The following is a 19258-nucleotide window of genomic DNA, read 5'->3' on the forward strand; positions in this document are numbered from 1 at the left end:
CCTGCTTGTCCTGGGATAAAGCACAGTTACTTACCGTAACAGGTGTTATCCAGGGACAGCAGGCATATATTCTCACAACCCGCCCGCCTCCCCGGGGATGGCTTCTTTGCTTGATATGGAACTGAGGACCACGAGGTGGAGATGCGCCCTCTAGTGGGCAAGAAGGCTAGCACATGCGTGGTGCAGTGTACAAACTTGAAACTTCTATCAAGTTTGCTTGAAAAGCTGTCCGCGCCGGGGCTCCGTAGATGACGTCACCCATGTGTGAGAATATATGCCTGCTGTCCCTGGATAACACCTGTTACGGTAAGTAACTGTGCTTTATAGCACTTAATGAATTATTGCATTCATATAAAAAGGATGGAGGCGGACCAATGATTGAAACCATAACATTGCATTTGTCAATAGCCTTTGGCTGTTATGAGACGCAGCAATACGGTCTGAGGTTTTGCCTTCTTCCATTTATGATCTATCAGTGCAATTGAATTGACAAAGTTAATTTTTGTTTCCACTTTTTTTGTGTATTTGATTTTTTTTTATCTGCCACCAACACACATTGGGTAGAAGGTTTCAGTGCATTGTCTTTTTCTTTTCTTGGGTGCTGACTCCTATAGACCCTAGCATTCGGTAACTATGATTTGGATTCTTCTTCCCAATGTGCATCACAAATGCTATATTCTAACATATTTGTATGTTTCCTGAAAAAAATGCAGTTAAGCATTTTATTTTCTTATTTTACAAAAGATTTTAAAAAATATATAGACTGGCAATTTGGAAACAGTTATTCTAGATGTGGGATGACTCCATGCCTCTATGACAGGGGTTCTCAGCCCGATATTTGGGACACACTCAGCTAGTCTGGTTTTCAGGATTTCCTCAATGAATGTGCATGAGATACGTTTGCATGCACCATCTGTATTGTATGCAAGTCTATCTCATGTATATTCATTGTGGATATCCTGAAAACCTAAACAAAAAAAGAAAATGAGAGATTTAATTATGAAATATAGAATTCTCAACAAATGATAAATATGATACAATCAAGAAAATATTAATTGTGCTCAGTGACCACACACCTTGTGATGCCACTAGCAAGCCAAGGTTAACGGTGTTGTTTTACATCATAGCACAGAGCCCTCTTCCTCCTCAATCCTAATAATCCTGAACAGGCTTTCAAACAGGAAAAAGATTCAAAAAAAACAGATGACTGGCTAGATATTTCCTAAGAACTAACATTGCATTTGTATGATAGTCCTTAATCAGTAGAGCTGTAGTTTTATTTTTTTGTTAGCATAGGCCCTGATTCTATAACGGCGCCTAACTTCTAGGCATCATTGGACGCAATTGTCGATCGGCTACTAGAATTCTGCCTTGCAGCACCTAAGCAGTCTTACACTCCAGTAAGCATTGAAACCTTAGGCGCACTCTCATTTAAACCAGGGTTTTCTTGGCCTAAATGAGTGTGCCTAAGTTAAGTGTCTACCAGCACCTAGGTCAAACCACACCCAAAATCCGCTCTTAACCTTGTCTACTTGATGGTAGGCACCTTGGAATAGACACCTACCTCAAAATGGTAGGCACCTACTGAGTTAGACGCATACCAGCTAATTAATATTTTTAATGGTTTTAAATTTGTTTTTAATGGTGCTTTCAATTAATGGCACCAATTTAAGCCATCTAAGAAAGTTAGGCAGCTAGTCAGCTAAATGCGCTGATCTAGTGCCTGACTTCAGACACAGTTTATACAATCTGGATCATAGTGTTCAGCAGCTAATGAAATTAAAATGCAAAAGATAGTTTAGCATCCAATTTTACCAGCTATATTTTAAAAGAAATAATTACACTTTTATAATTTTTAACAACATTAGAGACAGTGCAAAGGTTAGAATACAATTTTTATTCCAGTCACGGTCAACAGAATACCTTTCTTATTTGGAAGGAGCAAACAATTAATCTGTAGCCCTGCTCCTAAGCTCTTAAATTGTTGATGTTGTATTGAGTAAACTATTAGCCCAGAATGCTAAACCATGTAGGTATTTTATGGTATGTGATCATTTTGATGATTCATAAGGTTTTTGATAAGGTCATTTTCCTAATATTGTGGATGTGCCATGCTGATGCATACTGACTATACAGTATAATCTCATTATAACAGACTTCAAGAGACCTGGAAAAACAGTCCATTATATCCAGAGTCCGTTATATCCAGAGTTGCATTTTTTAAAAACTTTATTTAGGTCAACTTGAAATAACGTACAATTAGTGAACAACAGTCACTGCACAAGCATATCAGGAACATCAATAACAAAACATTGGTATGGTACGAAATGATTGCAAAAACCAGAACACTAAAAGATGTTGTAAAGCATTAGGTCGTACTGTACTGGAAAGAAAAATACTCTTGTCATTTTCTGGGCTGCATTTTGATACTATATCACCTGCACGCCACGCGCCGTGTAGATGGAGCCTGCATGTCCGTTATAGCCAAACTAAACTACAGCTAAAAGCGGCTCTGGGAACCAAATTGGTTGTCCATTATATCCGAAAGTCCGTTATATGCGATGATTTTCTGTATGTTTATAAAGGCGCACGGCCTGGACCAGCGGACCTTGTCCGCTATAGGCGAGGTTCTGTTATAAGCGAGTTCGTTACAATGAGTTTATACTGTACAGTACTCTCCCGATATTCACGGGGTTTACGTTCCAGGAACCCTCACGAATGTTGAAAAACCTCGAATACGGTTTTTAGTAGGGGAGACAGGAGAGGGCAGCTGGAGAGCCAGCGAGTGAAGGAAATCACTCGCGATATGCTCCGACTGCCTCTTCATGTACTAAATTTGGGCCTCACCAATCAGGAGCTGTTTTGACACGCAGCTCCTGATTGGTGAGGCCCGACTTTAGTACAGGAAGAGGCGGTCGGAGCATACGGCGAGTGATTTCCTTCACTCACCGGCGCTCCGGCTGCCCTTTCCTGCCCGGTCATTCACGGTCAGTAAATACCGCGAATCGCGGACCACGAATTCGCGGGGGAGCACTGTATATGCTATGATTGCATTAGACAGATATATTTTGTGAATATAAACTGTGAAGATGTCATGCAAGATAGAAGGAATGGAGTCTGGAGTTTGCAGTAGAGGAATGGGTAAGGAGCCAATGAAGTGACTTGAGAAGGGTAAAGTGACCATAGCAAAACTGGTGTAATATAAGTGGTGCAGCAGAATTTTGAATGGATTGAAGGGGGGAGAGATGGTTTTATAGAAGTCCTGTGAGAAACAAGCTGCAGTATCTAGGTAAGAGGTGATAAGAATGTGCATAAGGGTTTTAGTAGTGTGCTCAGCAAGGAAAGGTTGGAGTTTGGTGATATTATAGGGAAAGAAACAACAGGCTTTAGCAGTCTTGGATTTGTGCAGAGAAACAGAGAGAGGAGTCCAAGATGACTCCGAAGACATCTGCCCGGCTCAGCTCCATGGTTATAAGCTATTTTTAGTTTGCAGGAATTGTTATTATAAGGAATTACTTAGTGTGTAAGAAGTAGTTATTAGGTATGAGATATGCACGTAACTTGTTTGTGCTGCACTAATTTGTTATACCCATAAATCTACCTACAGTATGGAGGATGAGAGTGTTATCCAGGCAGAAATGTCAGACAGGTAGGCTGAGACTTGAGCCTGGATTCCTATAAATATTTCTGGCGTAGAGAGAGAGATCTGGGAGTCATCTGTCTAAAGGTGATACTGAAAACCATGGGAGGAGATCATAGCACCAAGAGAATAAGTTTAGATAGAAAAAAAGAAGAGGTCCTAAGACAGAGCCCTGAGGTACATTGATAGTGGGATAACAGTGGAGGAGGATTGACCAGAGCATAAGCTAAAAGTGTAATGGGAGAAATAAGAAGAGAACCGAGAAATAACAGAGCCCTGAAATCTAGTTGATGTCATCGTATCAAAGAGTAGGTGATGATCAACAGTGTCAAAAGCAGCAGATAGATCGAAAAGAATGAGAATGGCAGTGTTCTCCCCAGAAATATTTTCCAGCCGAGTGGCATGAAAAAGTAGCTGGGTGGGTCGGGATGGGGAAATTTGGTGGTGGAGAAAATTAAATGTGCATTATTTTTATTAGTTAATTATTAATTTAGTTAATTATTATTAATTATTTTCCAGTGCTCAATATGACTTCCTTTTTTAAGATTTAACACTTAGACAGTGTTCCAGTAGCATTTAAGTCGCCTTTGAAAAAAAGTAATGCAGATCCTCTTATTCCGAATAACTACTGGTCAGTATCAAACCTTCCATTTCTTTCAAAACTACCGTACTTGAGAGAATGGTATTCAACTAACTTCAAGCTCATGTTGAATCAGTTAATGCTTTGCATCCCTGGCAATCTGGTTTTTGTTTAAGACATAGCACAGAGACAGTACCTTAGGGCTCTTTATACAAAGCTGCAATAGCAATTCTGCCACATCAAATGCACTGAAGCCCCTAGGAATTGAATGGACTTTGGTGCATTTGCCATGAGAGAATCGCTACTGTGTATTTGTAAAAGGGGCCCTTACTGAGTGAACTCTATAGTCACCTAGACCAATGTTTCTCAACTTTTTCAAGCCATGTACCCCCTAAGGCTAACAAATACCAATCAAGTACCCCAGCCCAAACTCCGCCCATGACCCCATCCCCATTATAATAGTACTAATTGTAATGCAATTTCTTCCATTCATTTTTCATGTACACACAAAGTATCTTATTAATTCATAATGGTAACCACAAAATTAAAAAAACCCAGAAAGCACACTGTATGCAGAGAAAATGTTAATTTATATTAGTTTTATTTTTCAAAGAGGTCAAGGTAGATGACTTTTAAATATGCAATGTCACCTCAGTAACAACTGTATAAAAATAGACAAATATCGTGCAAAATATAGACCTCAGATTATAAATTTTCAAAACCGACATATTTTGATCACTAAATTGAAAATAAAATCATTTTTCCTACCTTTGTTGTCTGGTGCTTTCATGAGTCTCTGGTTGCACTTCCTTCTGACTGTGCATTCAACATTTTTTTCTTTTTGCCTCCTGCATGCTTCCTCTCCTCCGGACCTCATTCCCTTCCCCAACCAACATCTCTCTCTGTCCCTCCATGAGTCCAACTTTTCTTCCTCTCTCCTCCACTCCTATTGCCAACATGTCTCCCTCTCTCTCCCTCTGCTGTTATGATTTTGCATCTCTCTGTTCTTCCTCAGGGTCTCTCCCCCTCTGTCCCTTCTGTCTGTACCTCCCATAGTCCAGCATCTGCCTCCTGTCATTCCTCTTTGGTCCAGGTCTCTCTCTCTGTCTTTCTTCTGCTTACAATAGCCCCTCCCCCCCCCATGTCCAGCATTTGTTCTCTCTTCCAAGTCTTTCTCTGCCTCTCTCTCTCCTTCCTCCCTGGTGCAGAATCTTTCCACCTCTCTGCAGTCTCTTTCTCTCTCTTCCCTCTATACACCCCAAGTCCAACATCTGCCTCTACTTTGTTTCAAGGTTGTTTTTTTCTCTCTCTCTTCCTTCTGCTAACATTTCGAGTCCTCCCACCTTTGTTCCAGGTCTTTTTGTCTCTCTCACTCTCTTTGTCTTCCCCCACCCCAGGGCCTGGCATCTCCCTCTCCTCTGTTCAGGGTGTTTCCCCTCTAGTCCAGCCTTTTGGTTCAAGTCTGCTTTCTGGATAGATTTAAAAGCAACTTAAAAACCTTTCTTTTCAGAGATGCCTTTGACCTTTAGCTCTGCTTGATAGATCTCCACCATTCCACTTGACTTCCATTCTTTCTATAGAATCACTCTATTTGGCTCTTTTCTTCCTTTCTTTTATTCCGCGTCTCAATCTCTTTCCTTTCCTAATCACTGTTCTCTCTGCTTTCCTTTGGTTTATATTCCCCCATCCTGTTGTTTTTCCCCATTTGTTTTCTTTCCTATCAAATATTGTATTTCTAAACCTCTTTCCCCTTTGGCACAGTAAGTCCTGTAGGTCCATTGTATGTCTGATATATTATACCCTTTGAATTTTTAGTTATGTTCATCGCTTAGAAGTTTGATTAACGATTTATCAAATTTTAAATGAAACTTGAAACTTCCCACCCCTCCTCAAGGTCCTTTTCTGTCCAGATCCAGCGTCTCTGTGGCAATCCTCATCCTGTCAGGGACCTTGTGACGGGCAGGGCCTTATCTCTGCTGCTTCCCGCACCCTGCGAGAGAGGTCATCTTCCTTGCTATGACTGCCACTTGTTAAGGACCTATTATTGAGATGGCTTGGGGAAATCCACTGCTTATTCCTAGGATAAGCAGCATAGAATCTGTTTTGTTACTTTGAATCTAGCTAGGTGTTGGCCACCTTTGGAAACAGGATACTGGGTTTGATAGACCTTTGATCTATCCCAGTATGGCATTCTTCAGTCCACCGTCAGCATAAAGTAAGCACACTATCTTTGACGGCCTGGAATTTTTCCTTTTTCTATTGCTTTGTTCCTAAATGGGAACAGTAGCAAAGGGAAAGCTTCCAGGCAGCATGTTTATTGCAGGGCTTTAACAAATAGCCAAATTGGAAGGAAAAACCGCCAAACTGGCAACACTGGTCGCGGGGTCAGCAAGCGACAGAGAAAGAGCCGAGGCCAATTCAGGCAGCAAGTTGGAGATGCAGCTTGTGTCAGCAAATAGCCAGAGAGGGATGGGAGGGATGGGGGAGGAAAGCGCACATGCGGTGTAGGTTGGGGGAGAAGAGGGCAGGGGGTGCCATTGCCAAGGGACAATGCTAGAGTGATTGCAATGCAGAAGCAAGATGAATGGCAGCCATGGAGAAAGAAGAAATGCCAAATATACCCTGGCTAGAGAGCTAAAAGAAGACAGGGAAAAGTAAACAAAAAACCAAAAGCAGAGACTAGGACCAACATGATGAAGAAAATTAAATGACCAGGTGATGAAGACAGAAAAGGGGATTCTTATTTTTGGAACGTATATCTTCCAGAACTAGCATTAGACATAGTTGGGGTCCTGCAAGAAAAACCTTACCCACTGGCCTTTTACCCCTTCGAAAATCCTATTGACATGCACTTTCAACAAATATTTTTAAAAAACAAACCCCTCCTATTACAAAAATAAAGATAGTTGCTCTAGTTAGATTATAGCTGATTTACTAGAAAATGCCAGACAAGCCTCTACTGTTGCCGTCCCCGCCCCCCAACGTGAATGCCGGCAAGCCAGAAATATTAGATCTCCCCACCCCCACATTTTCTCTCAGTCGAGGGTGGTGGACCAGCTCTTCATTGCTAAATCAACCACATCTACTAGCAACCCAGTTCTTTTTTGACCCACACATCAATGCCAAATTAGCTACAGTCCAGGAAAAACCACAGTCCAAAGCTATATTTGACCCCAAGTCTGTCTGGACTGAACTGAAACTTGAAGGCCATCTCACTGCTCATAAAGTTCAAGCTATGGTGACTTCAGTAGCCCATCTTCATTCCACACCCATTGAGGGCATCTATAAAGCATCCATATGGGTCTCAGTCCATACCTTCACTTCCCATTACTGTGTGGAGAATCATTCCAGACAAGATAGTCGGTTTGGGCAAGCAGTTTTCCTGACATAAGTTTGATTTTATGGCTCCTGAAACCTAGCTAAGTTGGTCTCTTTGTTTTACCCATCCTGTAATTGTTGTTAATTAAGGTGTTTGGATCAACTTCTATTTCTTGTCACTCTGGCCCTTGTGGACCAGCGGCCCACTTGTTTTCTTTTCTTCTTAAATGCCAACTTTCAAACTCTGTTGATTTCACCTGGCTCATGGCAGTTAACAATAATCCTCTTTTTAGAGGTATGATCCGAGTAGATTGGGAGTCTCAGATGTCTGCTTGTCCTTGGAGAAAACAGTTACTCACCTATAGAAGGTGTTCTCCAAGGACAGTAGGAATATATTCTCACAACCCTTCCTTAGTTGGCCTCTTAGCTATCTTACTGAACTGCAGGTCCCGCAAGCCGACGTTAGGCGGGAAAGCACCAGCGTGCGCGTGGTATGGACACTTTAAAAGATTTAAAATGACAGTACACTTTTCAATGTCCATACTGGATTCCGTGGATGACATTACACAGATGTGGGACTATATGCCTGCTGTCTTTGGAGAATACCTGCTACAGGTAAGTAACTTTGCTGTAGAATTGGGAGGAAAATGTCTGAGAATGAATTTTGTAAATTTGATGCATTTTTTTTCAGATTACTTTCTGAATCAAGACAGTTGGACATTTTGAAAAGAGTCAGATTTTTCATCAGTCAGCAAAAATACGATGAAGCAGTAAGTATGTTACTGAAAAACCATTATGTTCTTTATTTGAAGTAGCATCTTCATAGTTTCCATTCTTATTGGGTTTTTAGTTAGTCTAGTTTTTTTATTCCAATTTTATAATGCAGTCCTCACTATAAATCTCTCTAAACCAGGGGTGTCCAACCTGCAGCCCGAGGGCCCCATGCGGCCCCATGAAGTATTTTGTGCGGCTCCGGTCGAGGGCGATGCAGTATTTTCTTCTGCTGCCCCCGGGTGTTTACCGTCTTGCTGGCTCCCTCCTCTGTCTTGCTGCAGCGTTTGCGCGTTTGTGCAGCCCCAGAAAAATTTTTTCGGCCAATGCGGCACAGAGAAGCCAAAAGGTTGGACACCCCTGCTCTAAACATATCTTACTCATTGGCTCCTAGTGAAAGAGGACAGACAATAACAAGGTCAGCTTTAATTCCCATACAGTGGAACAGGGGTCAAAGCTGGGCTGAAATTGTACCTGTTGACAAAAAGTATGGTTTAAAAATCAGATTTTTAAAATAAGAAATTCTTTAATGCCTCTCCAGACCGGTACAGTTCACTGATGGGTAATAACTTTCAATCCTTAACCCTACTCCTCTGCCCTCCAATCCTGCCCGCTGTTTACCGTTCCCCTTAACATATCCATGACATCCTGTTTGTCTGTCTTGCCTGTTTAGATTATAAACTCTTTCAAACGGGGACTGTTTCTTATTCTTTGTGACTGTGCAGCGCTGTGTGCTATAGAAATAATTAATAGTAGTAGCTCATCATAACCAGCAGGTGGAGACTGAGACAAAACCTTTTGGCTGTAATACAAGTAACTGTGCTTCCCCCTAATATAACCAGTCTGTTCTCAGTGTCAGCAGGTGTGGTAAGCTATTACAGTCTTTCCTTGCTTAGTATAGGTCTGTTGGAAGTTGTTTAGTGGCCTTCTTGTCCCCATATGGTGCCGGACTGAGCACGTAAGGACCCTTTTGGGGGTCTGTCCGACCTTGGGGGTGTCGCACTCGATGGGTCACAAATTGAGTCCTTCCCCTCAATTTCCTCTATCTCTCCAAAATTTTGTGGAGGTGCCTCAGCTGTAAGCCTTGCCACCGAGACCAGCAAGACATATGGCTTAGAGAGCCAGTGGAGTCTGTTCTGGAAAAAAAAATCATGAGGCAGTGCCGGTGTGAAGGGAAACCTTCAATTGACTGTAATTGATTTTTATTGTTAACCGGCACTCTTTCCTTAGCTAGGTTGCCTATTGTGCAATGGGCACTTTTAAAGGGAAAAAGTGTTCATTGTACTCCAGATTCGAGGTTGATACAGCCAGCCTTTGCTTGTGGTGTGCCAGCTGCCGCAAAGGGGAGTCCTCGTCAGCTTTGGGTGCCAGAGTCCAGGGATCCCCTTTGCGAGTGCCTCACATGTCGGCAGCTGATAGCAGGGAAGCCCTGGCTTCCCTTGCCACTCCCACAGGGTTTTGCGCAGCTGCCGACGAGCAGGGAAATTGGGTTTCTCTTACCGCCGAAGCTGCTGGGGACTCCCTATGCATCAGGATATTCGGGATATTGTGCTTACAAAGTGGAAGGCGCCAGTCGCCCTTTCATTTTGCATGCTCTATGGCTCGCCTGTATCCCATCCTGGAGGGAGATAGGAATACCTTGAAGTCGACACAGTGGTTTCAGCCATTGCAAAATGGCATATGGTGCCAGTTGAGGGCGGCTCAGCTTTGAGGGACTCGGAGGAGCATAGGCTGGAGTCTCTCCTTAAACAGAATTTTTATCTCACTTCCCTAGTGGTCCAGGTGGTGATGTATGGCGGTCTGGTGGCTCGGGCTTGTTTTCGGTGGCCAAGTGTGTCTGTCACCGGGAGTCTGATGACTGGTCATTGGTGGAACAGGAAGTAGCCAAAATTGAGATGGGTGCTTCTTATCTTTCAGATGTCATGTATTATCTGTTGCGGGCGTCGGTCAAGTCCATGGCTCTTGGGGTGGCCACATGTCGTACCTTGTGGCTCCAGGCTTGGCTGGTGGATGTGGCATCTTAAGGCTAAGCTTATGAAATTTCCCTTTCAGGGATCTTGTTTGGCAAGGATTTGGAAAATTGGTTCAGACTTTAACAGACTCTAAGGTGCCCCTTCTTCCTGAAGACAGTGCCCACCTGCCTGCACGGGGTGGCGTTGCTTAGGGACGTTTGCATGATTTCCGCAGATACCGCCCTGGTCAAGGGGCAGCTTCTTTTCCTGCCGCTTGGTCTCCCTGGAGCCGTTTCTTTCAGCGCATGCAGTCCTTTCTGGGAGCCCATCAGGGGAGATGTGATCCCTCCGCTGGTTCCCCCGCCATCCTCCCTGCCCAATGACTCCTTGCTGTCACTTCCCCTGGTGCCGGTTGGTGCCCGGTTATGGGATTTTTACCAGGAGTGGGCCGAAATCATGATGGATCAGTGGGTCCTGAAGGTGATTTGGGACTGTTATGCTCTTTTTCCCGATCTTTTCCAGATCACTTTCTTGCTTCTACTTGTCAAGCGGCATGGAAGAAGCGGGCTTTTCACCAAATGCTTCAAAGGTTGCTAGACCTCAAAGCGGTAGTTCCAATGCATCCTCAGGAGTGTTGCACCGGCCGGTATTCTATTTACTTTGTGGTGTCCAAGAAAGAGGGGACATTTTAGCCTATTTTGGATCTGAAAGGGGTCGACAGGGCTCTCCAAGTTCCGTCTTTTCGCATGGAGACCCCGAGATCTATCATTCTGGCGGTTTAGCCGGTGGAATTCCTGACCTCTCTCGATCTGACGGAGGCTTACTTGCATGTTCCGATTCGCGCCTCCCATTCCTTCTCTTTGCGATCTTGGGACGGCATTATCAGTTTTGTGCTCTTCCTTATGGTCTGGCTATGGCTCCACGGACATTCACCAAGATTATGGTGGTCGTGGCAGCGGCCTTGCACAAAGAGGGCATTCAAGTTCCCTATCTGAACAACTGGTTGATCCAAGCAGGATCCTTTCAGGAGAGTTCCCAAGTTACGGCTTGGGTTGTGGCGTTCCTGTAGTCGCTGGGATGGGTAGTTAACCTGTCAAAGAGCCAGTTGGCTCAATCTCAGCACCTGAAGTACCTTGGGTTCTCTTCGACACCAGCTTGGGGAAGATTCACCTTCTGATGGTTTCCTGGTGTCCTCAGGTGCAGGATTTTCTCCAGGTCTTAGGGTTGATGGTGGCTTCCCTGGACGTGGTTCAATGGGCCTGGGCTCACATGCGCCCCCTTCAGTATGCTCTGCTGAAGCGGTGGTCGCCCCAGTTGCATGATCTGGACTCTCCCGTTCCTCTTCGGGGGTTGGTTTGTCGCAGTCTCTGTTGGTGGCTCTATTCTTCAAATTTGGTGCAGGGAGTGAGCCTAGATCAGCCTTTGGACTGAATTTGGCCCCTTGAGTTCACAAAATGCTTGGTGTTAGTGGCGGCAGCCCTTCATACATGGGGGTTTCACATATTTATCTACTTATACAACCAGTTGATCAAGGCTTCATCTTTGCAAACCAAAAGTATTTTACAGATCAGTAAGGCATCAACTCAACTATTCATCTTCTGGAGCTACTACAAAATTTGCCATCAACTATGAAAACATGAAGGCAGATAAAGGCCAAATGGTCTATCCAGTCTGTCCATCTGCAACATCCAATATCTCCTCCTCTCCCTAAGAGATTCCATGTGCCTGTCCCATGCTTTCTTGAATTCAGACACAGTCTTTGTCTCCACTACCTCTATTGGGAGACTATTACACACATCTACCAACCTTTCTGTAAAAAGATATTTCCTTAGATTACTCCTCAGCCTATCACCTCTTAACTTCATCCTATGCCCTCTCATTTCAGAGCTTTCTTTCAATTGAAAGAGACTAACCTCATGTGTATTTTTGCCACATTGGTATTTAAATGTCTCTATCATATCATTCCTCCCCCACTTTTCCTCCAAAGTATACATATTGAGATCTTTAAGTCTGTCTCTATACTCCATATGATGTAGACCATCATCCATTTTAGTTAATTTCCTCAAGACAGACTCCATTCTGTTTATATATTTTTGAAAGTACAGTCTCCAGAGTTGTACACAATATTCTAAATAAGGTGGCACCAGAGTCATATACAGGGGCATGAATACCTCCTTTGTCCCTATCCATCTAATCATTCTTCTAACTTTCACTGTTGCCTTTTCAATCTGGCCACCTTAGGATCATCACATACTATCATACTCAAGTCCCACTCCTCTTTCCTGCATAAAAGTTTTCAATCCCTAAATTGTACTATTCCCACGGATTTCTGAAGCCCAAATGCATGACCTTGCACTTCTTAGCATTAAATCTTAGCTGCCAAATTTCAGACCATTCCTTAAGCTTCGCTAGGTCCTTCCTCATGTTTTCCACACCATCAGGGATGTCTGTTAAAGATTTTGGTATCATCTGCAAAGAGGCAAATCAGCTCTTCAGTAATATCACACCCTTCTCAGGCACTTAAGTTCATAAGGGCTCTCCTAGATACTACTCAGGGTTGAGTTTTTCTATCAAAGCGGAGAATAGATAATCGCATTCAACTGTGCCACACATTCTCCACCCTACAAAGCACTGCTGCTCATTAACTCATAATTTATAGGTCATATGTATCAATGGTCTATGTCACTTCATTTGCATGTCTTCATCTCAGAGTCCCACAATAAACTCTATCAGTGGTATATTAAGGGGGAGGTGGACCACCCCAGGTGCCGTCTTAGTGGGAGCACCAGCACCTCTCCTCCTCCCCATGCCACGCTCGCACCTTCCCTTCCCTCCATAGCTCTTTAAATCTTTGCCAGTGCAAGCAACTTCTCCAGCCTGCTGCTCGCGCCGGCCTGGCTCCCATCTGAAATCACTTCCTGATAGTAGGGCCAGGCAATGATGTTGGAAGGAAAGCCAACACTGGTACGAGCAGTAGGCCAGAGAAGCTACTCGTGCTGGAGAAGATTTAAAGAGGCACAGGGGAAGGGAGGGCGCAAGTGTTGCGTGAGGAGTGCAGAAGAGGGCGCCACCATTTGGGGCACTTCCTACTCTCACTATGCCACTGGACTCTTATTGAATTGGTGGTCTCAAGCAACAGAACATCTCTCTGCTCCAGTTCAAGTCAATTTGGACTTCTGTTACTCCAGTGGTGGATGGTTCCTCAGTCTCACATGAGATCTCCCATTCTAGCCCCCTGAAAAAAAAACTTCTAACCACAGATGCTTCGATATTTGGATGTGGTGCTCATCTAGATGGCCTACACACTAAAGGAGTATGGACTCATCGTGAACAAACCCTCCATATCAAGCATACAAACAATAGGCAATGCTCTAAAAACATTCCAGAATCTTATGCTTTATCAAGTAGTCCTTGTCCTTACAGACAATCAAGTTGCCATGTTCTATCTGAACAAGCAAGGGGGCAGAGGTTCTCACCCCCTTGCATGGAAGCGATCCAGATTTGGTCAATTGTTCACTTTATACTTCTCAAAGCACCTTGCTTATTGGGGAACTAAAACATATTGGCAAACAAATTGAACAAATTTCAGCTAAACAAATAGTCTCTGAGCACATCCATCTTACATCAAGATTTTCCCCACTTGGGGGATACCATGCAGAGATCACTTCGCCCCTTAAGAGCAAACGTCTGTATTTCTGCACAATGTGTCAATGCCTTTCTCATTCATTGAGGGGGGGGGGGACAGACTTCTCTGTGCATTTTCCTAGTATCTCTCATTGGGAAAACTCTACTCAAATTTCACCAAGAACGAGGCACCATAATCCTCATAGCACTCTGTTGCCCATGTCAAATTTAGTTTCCGTTTGTCCTAGAGCTCACATCCAAGAAACTGTATAAGTTGCAACTATTTCCAACACTACTGATGCAAAACTAGGGATCTCTCCATCACCTTAACCCCTGCTCATTAGTACTAACAGCAATGTTTCTTTCACCAATCAAATACATTTTTCTGCCTATTGGCTGCAGTATCTGCTGACATTGAAGCATCTAGAAAACCCTGCACTCCACTGTTACCGCTTCAAATGGACCAGATTTTCTTCCTAGTGCATCACATTCTCTGAAACCAGTCACATGTTCACTTCCTTCCATACTGACTACCATCTCCACTCTCCAACTCTGAACTAAAAATAAGTTTGAGTACATATCAGTGCATTTCATTCTCCCTTGAACAAGAAACCTCTATCTGTTCATCCCTTGGTAGCCCATTTAATAAAGAGATTATTCCATTATTCCACATATCAAGTCTCCCATCTGTTGCTTGGGATGTTAACATGGTACTATCTGCTTTTCTGAGGTCTCCCTTTGAGCTGCTTACATCTTGCTCTCTCAAAGTTTCTCACTTACAAAGTCATTTTCCACATTGCTCTTACATCTGCATGCTGTGTGAGTGAACTTCAAGTTCTTGTGTCAGATGCTTCATTTACAAGATTCTAATACGATTATAGTAGTACTTCGCATTCATCCAAAATGCCTATTTCAAACAATCCATTAGTAATCCATCTTTTCTTTCCAAAGATATGTTCGCATCCTGGAGAGGCAGCACTACACACTTTGGACTGCATACTCGCTCTGGCATACTACCTGCAACACATAAAATGTCATAGAAGATCCTCCCAGCTCTTTGTGGTTTTGACCCTAACGGACTTAGATTCCTTTTTCAAAGAGAACCATCTCCACTTGGCCTGAGGACTGTAATTTCTTTATGTATACTCAGGCCTGACTGATGCTGCAGGTTCGTGTAACAGCCCACAATGTCTGAGCTGTGGCTTCTTCAGTAGCTCATATCCACTCTATTTTCATTGAGGACATTTACAAGGTAGCCACTTGGTTCTCAATCTGTACCTTCTCACTACTGTTTAGAACAAAGCTCCACAAGAGACAGTCTGTTTGGACAAGCAGGTCTACAGAATCTTTTTACTTCCTGAGTGCCAACTTTGCCTCCAACCCACTTAGGCATTGCCAGACTCATGTTTTTATATCCATAATTTCTTATAGTGCTGAAAGGCATAAGCAGTGCTGTACATTTAACATGTAATAGAGGGGTAATTAGATTTGGCCCGGAATTTGGCCCTCCCTCCATCCTAGTCTCACCTTCAAACAGCCTGCAGAGGATCGCCGGTGCTGTAGCAATCCTAAGCAGGCTGCCATTGACCTCTGCAGCACGTTCCCTCAGCCACAATCCCGTAAGTCAGAAGAGAGGCGGGACCGCGGCAGAGGGAACATGCTGCGGAGGTCGACGACAGCCTACTTAGGATTGCTACAGCACTGGCAATCCTCTGCAGGCTGTTTGAAGGTGAGACCGTGCTAGAAAGAAAATGTAGGCCTTTGGGGCTGGGGCTGTGACAGCGGCGGACCCTGATGTAGAAGTACAGGGAGGGAGGGAGGCGGCAGGCCCTGGTGTACATGGGGTAGGAAGGAGGGGTCCAAACAAATGTGCATATGTCAGACTGAGGGGGGAGGGGAAGAAATAATGGATCTAAAAACAGAGGAGAGGGAGAGAGATGGTGGACAATGGGATGGAGGGAGGGAAGGAGCAGAAAGGGAGAGAAGTTGGACACAAGGGATGGTATGGAGGGGAGGATAGAGATACTGGATAGGGGGTAGTTGGGAAGAGAATGGGAGAGATCGTGAACCCTGGTTGGTAGGGAAGGAGGGAGAGATGCTGGATGAAATGTAGTTGAGAAAAGGAGAGATGTTAGATCTGGGGATGGTAGGATCCATCGCTGCAGCTGCAGGGATGGAGACGAAAAAAAGGAAAAATGCCAGACCTCTGGAGGAGGGAAGGGAAATGAAAGGGGAGGACAAAGATGGATGGTTAACACGGAGAAATAATAAAACCACAAATGAGAATGAGACCCTGGCAAGCAAGTTATCAGAAGACAACCAGAGCCTGGGACCATCATGACCAGACAACAAAAGGTAGAAAAAAATTTTATTTTCTGTTTTATGATTACAATATGTCAGATTTGAAATGTGTATACTGCCAGAGTTGGTGTTAGACAGCAAGCGTGAACTAGGACCTAAAAGAGAGAGGAATAGTCTTTTTTATTTATTTTGTTTATATCACAGAGCCGGCATGGGGTTGGAGAGGTTGTAACCCTATACTTCTACTAAGACTAAGGGATCCTTTTATTAAGGTGCACATTTAGCACGCATTAAATCAGTTAGCGTACCTTAATAAAAGGACCCCTAAGTATCTTAATAAAAAACTTAGCCTGTGACTTAGCCTATGTTTTAGATCTCAGCCCTTTATGTAATTGTTTGACATCGCTGATGTAATAGAAGGTTTTTGCTCAGAAGAGTTTACAATCTAATTTGGCCAAACTGGACATATAGGGGTTGGAGAGTTTCTTGCAGAGAGAATGATAGGATGGCCATAGGTGTTTTATGGTGAATGGGAGTTAGGAGCCAAAAGCAGTTTTGAAAAAGTGGGCTTTTAGCTTGGATTTGAATACTGCTAGAGATAGAGCCTGATGTAATTACTCAGGCAGTCTGTTCCAGGCTTATGGTGCAGCAAGATAGAAGGGATGGAGTCTGGAATTGACAGTAGAGAAGAAGGATAAGGATAGGAAAGACTTACTCGATGAATGGAGTTCAAAGGAAGGAGCATAGTGGGAGATAAGTGAGGAGAGATGTTGAGGGACTGCAGAATGAATGCACTTGTAGGTCAGTAAGAGGAGTCTGAACTGTATTTGGAAATGGATGAAGTGACTTGAAGAGAGGGATGATGTAAGCCGAACACAGGTAGGCCTGGTCTCGGTTGGGGCGCTGGTCTTTGACTTAGAGGCCCCCGTATGAGCGGCTGCTGGGCACAATGGACCACTGGTCTGACCCAGCAGCGGCAATTCTTATGTTCTTATAAGCATGGCGGCTCTCACAGAATATAAGTCTTGCTACAGAATTTTGAATGGATTAAAGGGGAGAGAGATGGTTGAGTAGAAGACCTGAAAGAAGCAAGTTACAGTAATTTAAGCGAGAGGTGATGACTGTGAGGATAAGGATTTTGGTAGTGTGCTTGGAAAGGAGATGTCGGATTTTGGTAGTAATATAGAGGAAGAAGTGACAGGCTTTATGTTTTATTATTAACACTTGTTATACCGCTATAGCATATCACAGACCTAAGCGGTTTACAATACAAATAATTTATGAAAGGAACTCCATTAAAGATAGGAAAGATAGAGATAGGATACATATATCATAATAAGTATTCAGGGAGGATGAAAATAAAGACTACATTAAAAAAGAAATAAAAATTTAGGGGTTTGTTGGATCTGAGCGGAGAAAGAGAGGAGTCAAAGATAACTCCAAGGTTGCGAGCTGACAAGACAGAGAGGAAGAGATTGTCCACAGTAATAGAGAATGGGTGGAGGGAGGAGGTGGGTTTAGATGGAAAGATATGGAGCTTGGTCTTGACCATATTCAGGTTTAGATGTTGGTGAAACATCCAGGTGGCCATGTCAGACAAGTAGACTGAGACTTGGGCCTGGATTCCTGTAGAGAAATTTGGTGTGGAGAGGTAGATCTGGGAGTCATCAAAATAGAAGTGATACTGAAAATCATGGGGGGGGGAGGATCAGTGCACCGAGGGAGTGGGTATAGATGGCGAAGAGAGGTCCCAAGACAGAGCCTTGAGGCACACCAATTGACAGTGGGATAGCAGTTGAGGAGGATCCACCATTGCATACACTGAAAATGCGATGGGAGAGATAGGAAGAAAACCAGGAGAAAACATAATCCTGTAATCCCAGTGAGGATAGCATATCAAGGTGGTGATCAACAGTGTCGAAGGTACCAGATAAATTGAGAAGGTGATAATAGAGTAGCCTTTGGATCTGGCCAGGAACAGGTCATTGAAGACTTTAGCAAGGGCAGTTGTCAGAATGTAGTGGGCAAAAGCCTGACTGACTCCAAATAAGCCACATCCACTAGCAACCCAGTTCTCTGGACCGACCACCACATAATCTTTTTTGACCCACACATCAAGGCCAAACTAGCTACAGTCCGGGAAAATACACAGTCCAAAGCTATATTTGACCCCAAGTCTGTCCACCTAGAAACCTTTTCCCTCAACATCCCTAAACTAATGACAGACATAGACCCCACAAACACCTCCCTAGAGGAAAAAGCTGCAGCCTGGTGCACGAGTATTAAATCACTCTACGAAAGTCTTGCAAAAGTAAAGGAAATCAATCCAAACTGACAATCATTTTCATCTCCCTGGTTTGCAGAAGCCTTGTGAGAAAAGGAAAGTCAAGAAAGAAGAAGAAATGCGGTGCAGAACAGAAAGCACAGAGGACAAATCCACCTGGAAGACTACAAATCAGAGACACACGAGACTAAAAAGGCCCATTTCTCCAAACTACTATCCAAGACCCCGAACAAATCAAAGGCCATCTTCACACTTTTTTCTACAAGCTGGAAAGTCCTCCTCTTCTTTGTTACTGGCATTCACACCCTAGTTATCGGTGCAGGCCTTTAAAACTCGATGCTCTCTTTAAGTTAGAGTTTGGGGGTCATGTTCCACATGCTCACTCCCATGTCAGCTCCTCTGGTACCGGCCCATCCTGAGCGTTGCTCTATGTGAGATGCAGGTACCACCACTGCCTCATTGGTACCGCTTCGGCAGCAGCGATCATCGTCATCAAACCATGCTTCACAACACCAGTCTTTGAGACATCGGTCTCCTGCACCAAAGCATCGCTCCTTGAAGCATTAGACACTTTCACTGAAGCATCGTTACTCGAAGCATCGGACACCTTCACTGAAGCATCACTCTTCCTCAGAGCGTATGCATAAGAAGCAACATTCCTCTGGGCATAGATCTAGTCTCTCCAGACATTCGTCTCCACGCCCTCCATCTTCCAAATCTGGCAAACATTCTACAAAATCCAAGCATCTTTCTCTTATATGCTCGGACAAGCGTAAGCGATCTGTATC

General features: G+C 43.8%; 1 protein-coding gene across 4 annotated transcripts in view; it reads left to right on the forward strand.

Moving 5' to 3' along the window:
• The window catches only part of PIGN (phosphatidylinositol glycan anchor biosynthesis class N), a 397785-nt gene that overhangs the window by 199911 nt on the left and 178616 nt on the right, over window positions 1-19258 (forward strand). For all 4 annotated transcript variants that reach the window (XM_033935002.1, XM_033935003.1, XM_033935005.1 and 1 more), the window contains one exon: window positions 8230-8308. In XM_033935002.1, coding sequence (XP_033790893.1) covers window positions 8230-8308 — 79 coding nt within the window. The remainder of the gene's footprint in view (window positions 1-8229; window positions 8309-19258) is intronic.

The sequence above is a fragment of the Geotrypetes seraphini genome, chromosome 2, assembly GCF_902459505.1.
Source record: "Geotrypetes seraphini chromosome 2, aGeoSer1.1, whole genome shotgun sequence".
Lineage (NCBI taxonomy): Eukaryota > Metazoa > Chordata > Amphibia > Gymnophiona > Dermophiidae > Geotrypetes > Geotrypetes seraphini.